This window comes from Cornus florida, unplaced genomic scaffold (assembly GCF_030987335.1).
Source record: "Cornus florida cultivar Cherokee Brave unplaced genomic scaffold, ASM3098733v1 CherokeeBrave_3.0.0_Hap2_Chr11, whole genome shotgun sequence".
In the NCBI taxonomy this organism is placed as follows: Eukaryota; Viridiplantae; Streptophyta; class Magnoliopsida; order Cornales; family Cornaceae; genus Cornus; species Cornus florida.
In genome coordinates this window covers 124,182,667-124,195,566 of record NW_026775581.1, presented here as the reverse complement: position 1 = coordinate 124,195,566, position 12,900 = coordinate 124,182,667, and the positions used below count along the sequence as shown (strand labels likewise).

Genomic DNA, 12,900 nt, shown 5'->3' with positions numbered 1-12,900 from the left:
TCCGGTAGGAGTGAAGCTTATCAGTATCTGTGGCCACCACAATAAGGTAGATGATACGAAGCAACTTGCTAAATTAAACTTTTTTAAAAGTTAAACAAAGACTACTGACTAGGTGTTGACTCATATATTTTCCGGTTCCAGATTGGACTACATTTTAGCATCCAATTATTGATCTCAGCGAATTTATGTTATTAATGGTTTTTACGAATCGCCTCTAACAAGAATCTCATCATGCCCATTCAAAGGACTTCTGGTTAAAAAAAAATTGAGTAGGCTCATTCCATAAGGAGAAGCAGAAGCCATTGCTCCTCCAGAAAAGAACTAGATACCAAAATTTGTTGCCTAACATGGATCTTCAATCCAATAGCATAGTGCTGTGAAATTTTCAGGTTGTTAAAAAGCTAGTCTACAATAGACTTTTAAAAAAAAAAAAAAAAAAGAAAATTAAAAATTAAAAATCTCTCTTTAGGGTCCTAATTATGAGAAGATGGAGTGGCACTTACAACTCAAAATTTACATATTTTGATTGGAGGATCAAGATTGAATATTTTGCAAAGTGGCTAGTTAGTTTTATGCAGATATATTTGGACTTGCAGGGTGATATTTTATTTTTTTTAGAATCCAAAGCATACTTGAATATACATCATTCATTGTGATATTCAAGATGCGCATCTAATAAAAAATTGAAGAACAGCAGCAAGTCGGACACCGAATCAACCCGCTTTTGTTGCACTCCAGACATCTCTTCAACTTCTCTTCATCTTCTTCGTAAACCTTTCTGCTTCCATTATAATTCAAGCACGGAACGAAGCTCACATCTCCACAGCTCTGGCAGACATACCCAGGTGCCCAAATCAGAAGCGCATTGAGAAATTTAGCCTATTAACCAATCGCATGAAGCTGTTTGATCACATTAACGATCGTGTATAGTCGCCGACTATGGTGATATTGTGTATTAATTGAAGTGCAAAAGATTGATTCCTGGTTGAGATTGGTGGGGATACTGAGGGAATTAGGGTTTGTGAATTGAATCATGATCGTCACCATTGCCATGATATTTGAAGTAGGTTGCTAAAATGACCAATACCAGTTCGTGCCTATAAGCCAAAAAGGTTAACTTGCTCTTTATTCCGATAAAGTCAGGAAGGAGAACAAGAACTTCGTGAAATTGTACCAGACTTTCTGGTTCAGGAAGGTGAGAATGGGAAATCTTTGCAGCCAGAATCATAGAATTGTATGTACAAAGATGGAAAGAAAATGAGATATGGTTTAACACCAGCATTGAAGGAAAGAAAATGAGATATGGTTTAACACCAGCATTGAAGTATTTTTCTAAAATGCCAAAGAATCCAGGATTATAATGAGAATTTTTGGAATTTTAGCTGAGCATTAGTCTCGGTGAATGTTGAGAGTATGCTCAAATCATCTCACACCAAATGCACTCAATGCTATGTTTGGCGGTTCAATCCCAAATCCAATGCACCAATTCAGTACTACCAAATATAATAAGCAAAATCACATATTTGTTCTTCAGCAAGAATTTAATTTGGACCCACTCTAACCTAATACTATAATTCAAATTGCACTAAACCATTAATACATACGTTTCTATATAAACAAGTTTCAGATACGCAAACTTAAATGCTACCAGAGGAATTGTAGCACGGTCAATTTCTACACAAAACAGCAAGAACATAGAATGCTAATTGCAGCAGATACTGAATATTGATATCCTAGAGATTAGAATAACTTCACAAGAAACAAGGAACAGCATTTGATCAGGAGGTCATGCTCTGGCCTGGCCTATGACTGCCACAAAGAGTCGCACTTGAGAATTGTAGCGTGGACAGACTTTCTGCATTTCAACACCAACAAGAATGTAAGGATCAAAATGCAAGTAATGAATCAAATTTAGATTGAAGAAGTATCGAATCACTTGCAAAAAAAACAAAGAAATTCAATATGTTTATCATCATCATGACTCAAATGTGTTCCAAAAATCGAATTCAATTCAGGCAATTGTCTATAACTTTTTTTTTTTTTTTCGGAAGGTAATTGTGTCTATAACTTGTTACCATTGTTTTTATAACTTAATCCGTGTCTTAAGCGCATAACATATATTGAAGAAATAATGTCAAAGCAGACATCTAGCACCGTATCTCAAGTTAAAAACACCAAATATATTGGAAAAATACTTCAATTTGTCATATGACTAAATTTTGTCAGAACTTCTCTAAACAGGATATATTATATTTTTGCAGGCCCAAGATAATAGTAGTAAGCAAACCAAATCAAGAAAGCAAAGTAAAACCAAACTGTACCTCAAACCACCAGATTATCTGGCATCATCAATCTTCAATTGTGAGAACACTTCACTAGCACTTATAAGAGTTGTATCTGAACCATCATTTATGGATTCGTCAATTATGATGCTTTGAGAAGGTAACCGCTGAACAACAGTCATTGGTAACACCCATGAAGCATCTGTTGTGCTGTCCTCGTGGGGCTCTCTGTTTCTTGCAGTTTGTTGAAGCTGCAGTGCATATTCCAAATCCCACAGTACATCATGCATATTGGGCCTTTCAGCACCATATTCCTTCAAGCACTTCCCTGCTGTTTCACCAAATTTTCTCAATGAGTTGGGATTGATTTTACCGACAAGTATAGGATCAACAATTTTTTCAAGCTCCCCCTTCATTAGCCAAGACATCCCCCATTCCGCCAAGTTTATTTGATCACGCGGAAGCAAGTTATTAAGAGCTGGCCTTGCACAAAGCACCTCAAGAAGAACCACTCCAAAAGAATACACATCTGATTTCTGTGTCAACTGAAGATATCTGAAATATTCGGGATCAAGATAACCGAAGCTGCCTTTTACATCAGTGCTGACATGTGTTTGATCAGGAGGACCTGATCTCGAAAGACCAAAATCAGCAACTTTAGCCACATATTGTTCATCAAGCAAGATGTTTGTGGATTTAACATCACGGTGAATAATTCCCCCATCTGCACCAGTATGAAGGTAATGAAGACCCTTGGCTGCACCAATGCAAATTTCAAGCCTTCTATTCCAAGACAATTCAGATCCTGAAAAAGATTTCTGAGTGTCTTCATTACAAACATATAGGTGATCTCTCAGAGTCCCCTTCTCCATGAATTCATAAACTAGTATCATCTCAGACCCTTCATCACAGTACCCGATCAAGGAAACAAGATGGCGATGGCGGATTTTGGACAATACCATGATCTCCGTTTGGAATTCTGCAATACCCTGACCGTGGCCTGGATGACTTCGTTTGACGGCCACTTTCATACCACTCCTAAGAGTACCTTTATACACTTTCCCAAACCCACCCTCTCCAATCATCAGCTTGGTGTCGAAATTGTTTGTTGCATGGAGTATTTCAGCAATTGGTACCTTCAACCCGAGATAAAAAGTCGGAGCAGTGGAGCCATTGGGAGTTCTCTCTGTGCCATATGAACTCCCTCCGTACATAGGCACCAAAGGCCAATCCACACTCTCAACAGCCTTTGCTTTCCTGCATCTCATTCTCCAAAACAACACCCCCATCAAACTCAACACAAAAGCCACACCTCCAACAACCGAACAAATTATTATTATAAACATATGGCTCTTCGAAGCCTGATCTTCCATATCCTCCGATTCCTTCATTAATTCCATAATCTCCAGCCCATTCAGAAATGCAGTTTGATTAAATGAATCACGCCGTGGACCAACACTAATATTCATATAACCAGAATTATCAGAATCAACCACGAAATCAAAGTAAAAAGGAGCAGCCAACTGATCTATTACTTCATATGGATCTACTAACTCACTGAACTTGCTATAAAGATAGAGATTGAACTTGACAGTATTAAGAGAATAACTAACGATGTCACAGAAATGCACACGAACAAAATGTCTGGCATTTTTGTTCACAACCAATCGCCACGTTATATTGAAAAAATTATCTCCCCTGTTTGAATCTATATTCATTTCCTTGGCAGTCTTGTAGACAAAATCAGGAGCAGTAAACTCGGTGGCTTTTCCAAGCCCGTATACAGGCCTGCCATTATAAAACTCACTGTTCTTTGCAGTATTGGGTTGAAATAGAAAATCATCATCAGGTACCCAACTCCTCAACAATGTATCGTTATTCGGTGCCACATTAACACCACCAACATTAATCCTATGAATTGTATGTAAAGCCCGAGAGAGCAAACCATTGTAATTAGAAGTGTTACTTGCTGAAGGAGTGACAAGAGTGGCACTATCAGGTATGCAGTTTGCGGGGGCAATGAACACTTCTATAGCATTCACAAATGCGAAAGATGAATTTTGGGAAGGTCTGAAGTAAATTTTGAATTTCCCAACATTGATGGTGAGCAGGAATTCCTTAATCACAGGTGAATTACTACTATTTTTGACAGTGAAATTCGATAGAAGCGAAAACCCAGAGACCAAAACATCGAATTGGGCATCGAATAAATTCCGTTTTGGGGATGAAAAAGGATAGAAATGGAAGCGTACCATGTAAGTGCCATTTTGCTGTATGTCGAGCTCATATGGAGACGATGGGTTTGTGACGACTCTTGCAGTTTGATAGAGACCAGGGGAGGTCTGTGTAGATGAGTTGGAGGCTTTAACAGGACTGCTCTGGCCGGCGGAGAAGCCGAAGGAGGCGGAGGTCGCATCGCCGACGAAATTCCGGTTGTTGACTGTGGCGTTTGAGTCTGACCCACAGTTGATAAAGTAAATATCAGGTAATGTGTAAGCTGATGAGAGAAGTGAAATAGATGAGAATTGAAAGATGAGGAGGAGAAGAAGATAGAAAAGAGAGTAAAAGATGTGATGGGGGTAAAGGTTTTCCATGAAATTTGGTTGAGAAATGTTTGATACTCTTCTTTGTGAGAATGAGGCTCTTACAATATGGGGACGAAACAAAAAGGGCAATCCCGGACATGAAAGTTTTATATATTTTAGAATATAAAGGAAGAAGAATGAGTTGACTGGGGGGTTGAATTGTATACGTTGATTATTTCCTTTATTAAAAGAAAAATAATATACAAAATGATTTTTTTTTTTTTTTTTAAGAAAAAAAGTTTAAAATTTTAAATTTATATATTTAAAATTTAGAAAGACATGTTAATAATTTTTTAGGTTGACAATGCATATTTCACATATTCCTTTAAAAATTATTATTCTCTATAAATGACACTTAAATTCAAACGAAAGTCTCACATATCCTTTTAAAAATTGCTATTATCTATAAATAACACTTAAATTAAAACGAAAGAAATATATCCTTTTTATAAAATTTATAATCATTGCCGAGGGATGCACAATTTATTGTGAAAGAATTGTAGAGGATTAAATTATTGGATACGTATAATAGTATTTACATCTCACGGAAATAAATTAGTTTGAAAATTCTTACACTAAGTCCAAAGAGTGAGTGATAGTGAGTGGTTATTATAAGCATTGAGATTCATAGTTGGTGGAATTTTATGCATTTTATCTTTCTTTTTCTTTTTCTTTTCTTTTATTTTTTTTAATGACAAGTGGGGTACACCAATTAGAAATTTGTGTTTATCCTTTCCAGCGACCACATTGATTGAAGGGGGTACAACTCTTTGGTACCACTAAAATATAAGATGTATACATGATGATTGAGGGACATCGTCAGTTGGTTATTGTTAATAGGCTTAGACTCTTTTTTATTATTTTTTTTTTTTTTGCATTTGGAAAGAAACACCAATTAGAAATTTGTGTTTATCCTTTCCAGCGACCACATTGACTGAAGGGGGTACAACTCTTTGGTACCACTAAAATATAAGATGTATACATGATGATTGAGGGACATCATCAGTTGGTTATTGTTAATAGGCTTAGACTCTTTTTTTTTTATTTTTTTTATTATTTTTTTTTTTTTGCATTTGGAAAGAAAATGATTTACAATTTTAGTTTTCATAAGTTATTTTACTAAGATGCCCTACAGCCATAATCAGCCAAAGGCCCTGACGAGTTTTTTTATTAGTTCTCTCTCTATGTAGATTATGTATGTATCTTTACATGTATGATGTTTTATAGCTTTCGAGAATAGTAATGTTGCTATTATTGAATACTTGAATAAATATTTTTTTTTTTTTCTTAATTCACAGCGTCTTCAAATTTATTTTTTTAAGAGATTTTTTTTTGGGATTTGGTACCTGAAAATGAGATTTTGAATTGAAAATTCAAGTTAATTCAGATTAGCTAAAATTTTTATATCATCTTGAGTAAATTTCAGAAACTTTTGAAGTGCTTGCGGTATTTACATCCATTTTCTGATTCTAGCTAACTCTGTGCATTTATTATCTCTGAAAGTTTCGAGCATGTGTGGATTGATCAACAAAATTCAGAAGCTGACAGAATTAATGTCAATATAAGATTGGCCTTCAAATGAATGATCTACATGTAGCAACTGATCTACATATGGCAAGTAAACTAGTAATAGTACTACTCTTTGTTCGTAATCTACTAAAAATCAGTTTCAATTTATAAACCTAAAGACTGCCCAATTGCATGAACAAAACAATGTATTTTTGGCCCAAAAACGTTGTTTCGACTTTAAGTACAATTACAAAATAGAGTAAATGGTTAAGAAACAGTAAAATGCATATTTAAGCTATTACAATTTACAAACTTAAAATATATTACAAAAATTGTTCAAACATGATCATGTTGCTTCAGAAACAACGACCTTCTTCATGATGTCACGTGCTTTACACATGCCCTCTAATGGCTCAACTTTGGGCATTGTAACCCCCGTTCCTTCGGTCATATCAACATGCTGCTCACTTACTCTCTCCCACTCAAAGCACTGAATCAACGACCCCAAAGTCAAGCCCACCACACGTTGGGCCAGCCCAGCACCAGGACATGACCTCCTACCCATCCCAAATGGCATTAGCTTGTGTGCCTCAACTTCCCCACCTTCAAACCTTTCAGGCTTAAAGCTTGTAGGATCATCCCAAACCTTAGGGTCCCTGTGGATGGCCCATGCATTGACCAACAATATTGTGCCACGTGGCACGTCGTATCCACCGACGGTGCAGTCATCCGAGGACATATGTGGCACTAAAAGTGGTGCGGCCGGGCACAATCGAAAGGTTTCTAAAATGATATTAAGAAGGTAATTCAATTTTGAGAAATCTTGTTCGTCGATCAAGCGATCTTGGCCCACGTGATAGTCCAACTCAACTCTTGCCTTCTTCAACACCTCGGGATGGTTAAGTAAATTTGACATAGCCCATTCTATTGTCACTGAAGATGTGTCTGTACCCGCAAGTAACATCACCTGCACATTATAAGTTAATAAATTGTAATCCTTGTGGAGGTGCAATAATTTGGATTTGTGTGGGTTTATTTGAAACCTTGAGAAAAAATAAAATGAAGAAAAAAAATATTCTAAGATAATTTTTAATGTAATATATTAGTTTTCTTTTTAAGTTAATTTCTCAATTCCAATGGACATCCAAGTCCAGATTCATTATATATGTATATATATATAATATAAAAATGAAATATAGACCGACCATCATAAGCCCTTTGATAATCTTATCCGTGTAGTATTCTGGCTGCGATTCTTGCAAGGAGAGCAAGTGATCGATCATTGTAGCCTTACTCTTCCCGCATCGATGCTCATCAATCAGACCTTGCAAAAACGCATCCATCTTCTTACTCAGTCCCATCAAATTCTTCTCCACGTTCTGATAATCAATCCATCGTAGAACCGGCAAGAAATCTCCTGAATTCGATACACCACCGTACCGGGCCACCTGTTTTATCAGCTCCCGGAACTCCTTCGCCTCCTCGAAGTCGGCCGGCACGTCTTGGCCATAATACCGCTTCCCTGCAATCATCCTCATCATGATATTAAAACTCAGCTCCGTAAGCTTTGATTTCAGCTCAACTTTTGCAAATTCTCCGGATGAGTTTTGGTACAGTCTTAGTAAGAAAAGCCTGATTTCATCCCTTCGAATGGATAGAAAGGAGTTGAGTCGAGTGGTTGAGAAGATCTCGAGAGCACTGAGGCGGCGAAGATTGCGCCAGTGGTCGCCGTAGGGGGCTGTGGCGATGGTGGTGTAATTGTAGTTTATGTACTTGCCTGTCAAAAAGGGTGCGCGGTTGGCAAAGACGATGTCGTTCTTGGTGAAACATTCCTCCACGGCAGATGGTGATGACACCACCACAATCCGGCGAGTCCCGAACTGAAGGGAGATGATGGGGCCGTATTTTTGTGACAAGATATGTAGGGTTCGGTGGAGAGGTGGTTTTAGTAGGTGGAGATGACCTATGACCGGAAAAGCCGGTGGGCTCGGCGGGAGGTTTCGATATCGGTTTCTTGTTTTTGACAAGAAGTTCAAAGCTAGAACAAGGAGGAGAACAGACAGACAAGTGTACACCCAAGAAAGTTCCATATTCGTGAATATTGTATACTGTTGTAGTAGCTAAATTGCTCGCATGAACAGATTGCGTATATATACACACACATATACATATATGAAAGATCTACTTATTACTAGTATGACTGGGGGAAATCAATAATGGTGTTGGTACAATAATGGACTTGGTGAAAAAATAAATAAATAAATAAATAATGGTGTTGGCACAAGTTTGTCTAACAATTTGCATCATGCATGACGTAATTAATGTGTTTCTTTATTTGAGGTAGGGGACCGGTGGGTTCTTGTGGATGTAATTAACGGCGGCTCACGTGAAAATAGCTGTCCTGATCTTATCAAGCATGGCTGTTCTAATGGGTTTTGTTGATTTGGAACGTCTTTATCCAATGCGATATAAAGTTGTATTTTTCTTATTATTGAGGCTTGGGTTTTTACTTTTGTTGATTTGTGAAATCTTTATCGAATGCGACATAAAGTTGTATTTTTTATATTTTTTTAATTTTCTTAGAATATATATATATATTATAACTAATATTTAAATATTTAAATAAAATTATATTATAATTAATTTTATAAATTTTTTAAAATTTAGTTATATAATACAAATTGAGCCCTACTTAAACTTTTTTGGCTCCACCCTGAATATAAAGGAGTGTAAGATGAATATAAATGAAAAAAATATACACATGCCGTACTTCTTATGCCGGGGTGAGTCTATGACAAACTCACAATTGTCTTGAAATTTGTTAAATATATAAAAAAAAAATTTATATTATTATTTTTTTTATGATATTTACGTAAATAGATACTTTTTAATTATATAAAAATAAATAAATTACTAACTTTTTATTTTCTTCTTTTTAAAATTTATTATTGAACTTTTATAAATTTGTTGTTTGTGTTTTATGTATTCGAATGAGGCATCGCGGACGAAGTTTTGGTCGTCGATTGTAGCGTTTGAGTGTAAATATCAGGTAATGTGTAAGCTGATGAGAGAAGTGAAATTGATGAAAATTGAAAGATGGGTAAATATTGAATGGGGTGTCATGTCATTAAGGCATCCACTCAATAACAATTTGTTATTTCAAATAATGACTTATTTATTTATAAAATTATTAATAAAAAGATAATATATTATATTTCATTGAGGTGGTGGTATATGGCGCTTGACAAAGATGAGGAAAAAATTAGAAAATAGTGTAAAAGATATGACAGTGATAAAGGTTATGAAGTACAGATATGAACACGATATTAGTACGGCATGATACGAATAGGGTGATATGGCAATTAAATTTCAAAAAAATATAACATGACGGGGATACGCCTATATTTTGAATATATATATATATATATTCAAAATATAATTACTAGACCCTTGCATATTCATTTTTCTAATAATAAACAGGTATATATGAATACAGAATTGTAAATAAAATAATAACAAATAACAGGACCAATTTCAATAATTTCATCTCTGTTATAAGAAAAACATAGACAAGACAAAACAGAAAATAAATAAAAAATAAAGTTGATCCAAATTTCAAATGAAGATGCGCAGAAGACACATAGCTATAATGGGCTATATATGTACATGAATAAACATATATATTTTCAGTCTTTCATAAAGTCTTGTTCATGTAACTTGAAAAAAAAAAAAATGTTTTATTCATGTACAGAGATAATTGAAGAAGAGGAGAGACTGAGAAAGGAAGTGAGAAAAAATAAATGTATTATGTAGTACTTTGTTGTCTATAGTTGTTTTTTTATTTTTTCAAAATTTTACTTTTAAACTTTTAAAATTAGTAAATTACATTAGGAACCCCAATTATCTTTATAAAAAAAAAAATTACAAAATATACCTCGTCGTGTCCCCCGCGTATCCGAGTCATGTCCGAGCCTTGTCCACTCCGTATCCAATAAAAAAAAAATTTTGGACACTTCACAGAAATGTCGAATATGTGTATTCGTGTCTAAAAAGTATCCGACACTGGTACGGAACTCTTAGATGCCTTTATTGTTTTCTTTTTTTAAAAAAAAAAAAATATATATATATATATATATATATATTTTTTAAAAAAAAAAAAAAGAAAACAATAAAGGCATACAATTTAACCCCAAGTCCACTCATTCTTCAATTATATTCTAAAAAATAAAAAACTTTCATGTCCGTGATTACCTTCTTTGTTTGGTCGCCATATGGTATAAAACAATTCTTTATAAAATCTTTATCCTATGAAGTACGGACACTCCTTCTAAGAGTTCCGTACCAGTGTCGGATACTTTTTAGACACGAATACACATATTCGACATTTGTGTGAAGTGTCCAAAAATTTTTTTTTATTGGATACGGAGTGGACAAGGCTCGGACATGACTCGGATACGCGGGGGACACGACGAGGTATATTATATATATATATATATATATATAGTATACAAAATGATTTTTTTTTTTTTAATTTTAATCTGGACCGATTCATACTTATGAACCCATTAAATTATAGTATCTTTTTTTTTTTATGTTTGTCAGGTTAAAATAATAATAATAGTAAATTGTAGGATAAATTACATTGACATCCCTTTAAGTTAAGTTAAGTTAAATCTCAAATAGTTGACATCCCTTTAAGTTAAGTTAAGTTAAATCTCAAATAGATAGACATTTTGATTTTAACTTTTACTTAGACTCATGTAAGCTTTAAAAAAATATACATATATGAAATGTCATTTATGTCCTCACTTATTTAATATATAGGGTAAAATACAGAGACACCCCTTAAGATTTGAGGTAAGGACATGCAGATGAAAGTTTGCCCATTTTTGGACAACCACACCCCCTTGAAAAATTTGTCATCCAAACAGAGCCTTAAAACATGTAAAAAGTCCATTTTACCCTTCACTATTTTATTAATTTTAATTATAAAATATTTAAATACTTAAATAACCAGATTACCCTCAGCACCAAAATCTACAACCAACAACACACATACCTGCCACCCCCACAACCACCACTATCCCCACCCCCAAACCACTGCTCTCTCTTCATTCTCTCTCTTCCTCCTCTTTTCGAGATGAAGCTTGTTTACATGGACAGAGTACACCAGAGATGAAGTTCGCAGACTATAGCAAATCGAACTGAACTGTAGCACACAAGTCTGAAACGGGAAGCTCGCTGGAACCGCGGAGGTGAAGCTCTCACTGCCATTTACAGACTGTAGTGCCGGAACTGTTTGTCACCGGAACGTAGCATACAAGAATTGTTTGCAGTCTGAAATGAGAAGCTATAGCTCGCCACATGTATATGGTGTAACTGAAGCTTGGCCGGAATCAATGGAGCTTAGTTGTTCAGAGTTTGTCGGAATCAATAGATCAAGTTCCGGCCTTGTGTTTGCACCGATGAAGACACTTAAGATCACTGTATTTTTTTCATGCTTATTGACCTGTACTCAAGTTAGCTATCTTAGCCGATTGATGAAGCCTTTTAGTTTGTTCTCTGCTCGCCGCCGTTTGGGTTTGACGTTGAAACTTCTGGGTCTTGAATGGAGATGAAGTTCTACTCTCTGTTTTGGGTCGCTAAAGCTTACAAGGTAAAACAGTGAAGCTCGCGGGAGGCTAAAAAAGGAGCGCTTGGGCACATTCGACGTGAGTTAGATTAACTCGCAGCGGAGTATGTTTGGCGCGTGGGTGGTGATGATAAACTCCGTCGTAGCCGCCGCCGTTCGCTGCCTTTTGTGTGTGTATATATATATGTATTTGTATATACATAAATATATGTGTGTGGGTGTGTATCTATATATGTATCTGTATATGTGTGTGTGTGTGTGTGTGTGTGTGTGTGTAAATTGTGTTTCACCAGTTTACCTACATATATAGCCACCAATTTTGTGTGCCCTATGATCTGCCGAGACATTACTATCTATTGATGGTTGGTGTGGAGGGAAAAAATCCCCCCTCCAATAAGAATCATCTACGTCATCACACTACAAAATTATCTTATATACAGCAAAGGCCCAATCGGTGTCCCAAATTGGGAGAACCCAGTCCGGAACAAGCCCAGACAAAGTCTTGCTTCCATATAGACCGCTGACCCAGGCCATCCGGCCCACTTACTAAGCCCAGACGTCAACGACCCGGGGCATCAAGGGTGAACTTCAAGCCCATTTACCGAATCGTCTGGATCAGCCCACATTCAGTCAAATCCTAATTAAAGGTAGACCAGTCCTGCTAAACAAAGGAATCAACAAAGAAAGTAAGTTATGTGTAAGGAAAGTTCTGCATGGAAAGAATTGTAAAAAGGAGAGGATTATAATTGTAAAGAATGTCATGCATGGAATGGATTGGAGGACAAGTCATGCGAGTCTTACCATATTTCCACCACCTTATTTCTTATAAATAGAGGCCTAGACCTCCAATAAAAGCATTAAGCATTATACACTTATTTTTTAGTAGTATATT

At 35.8% G+C, this 12,900-nt stretch overlaps 2 protein-coding genes across 2 annotated transcripts; both read right to left on the bottom strand.

Annotated features, from left to right (window-relative positions):
* Window positions 1-1,453: 1,453 nt before the first annotated feature.
* LOC132283292 (probable receptor-like protein kinase At5g24010) lies at window positions 1,454-4,970 on the bottom strand. The gene is made up of 2 exons (XM_059785228.1): window positions 2,322-4,970; window positions 1,454-1,855 (listed from the first exon to the last, which is right to left on the bottom strand). Exon 1 carries the CDS (start codon window positions 4,874-4,876, stop codon window positions 2,336-2,338), a length of 2,541 nt encoding a protein of 846 aa, XP_059641211.1. The 5' UTR covers window positions 4,877-4,970; the 3' UTR covers window positions 1,454-1,855; window positions 2,322-2,335.
* A 1,594-nt stretch (window positions 4,971-6,564) lies between these two features.
* Window positions 6,565-8,625, bottom strand: LOC132283293 (cytochrome P450 81Q32-like). The gene is made up of 2 exons (XM_059785229.1): window positions 7,582-8,625; window positions 6,565-7,343 (listed from the first exon to the last, which is right to left on the bottom strand). Exons 1-2 carry the CDS (start codon window positions 8,464-8,466, stop codon window positions 6,723-6,725), a joined length of 1,506 nt encoding a protein of 501 aa, XP_059641212.1. The 5' UTR covers window positions 8,467-8,625; the 3' UTR covers window positions 6,565-6,722.
* Between the last annotated feature and the right edge of the window lie 4,275 nt (window positions 8,626-12,900).

Coding starts and splice junctions, on each gene's coding strand:
- LOC132283293 (XM_059785229.1), bottom strand. CDS start 8,466: ATGGAACTTTCTTGGGTGTACACTTGTCTGTCTGTTCTCCTCCTTGTT. Junction 7,344..7,581: donor TTATCAAAGGGCTTATGATG/GTCGGTCTATAT, acceptor TATAATGTGCAG/GTGATGTTACTTGCGGGTAC.
- LOC132283292 (XM_059785228.1), bottom strand. CDS start 4,876: ATGGAAAACCTTTACCCCCATCACATCTTTTACTCTCTTTTCTATCTT.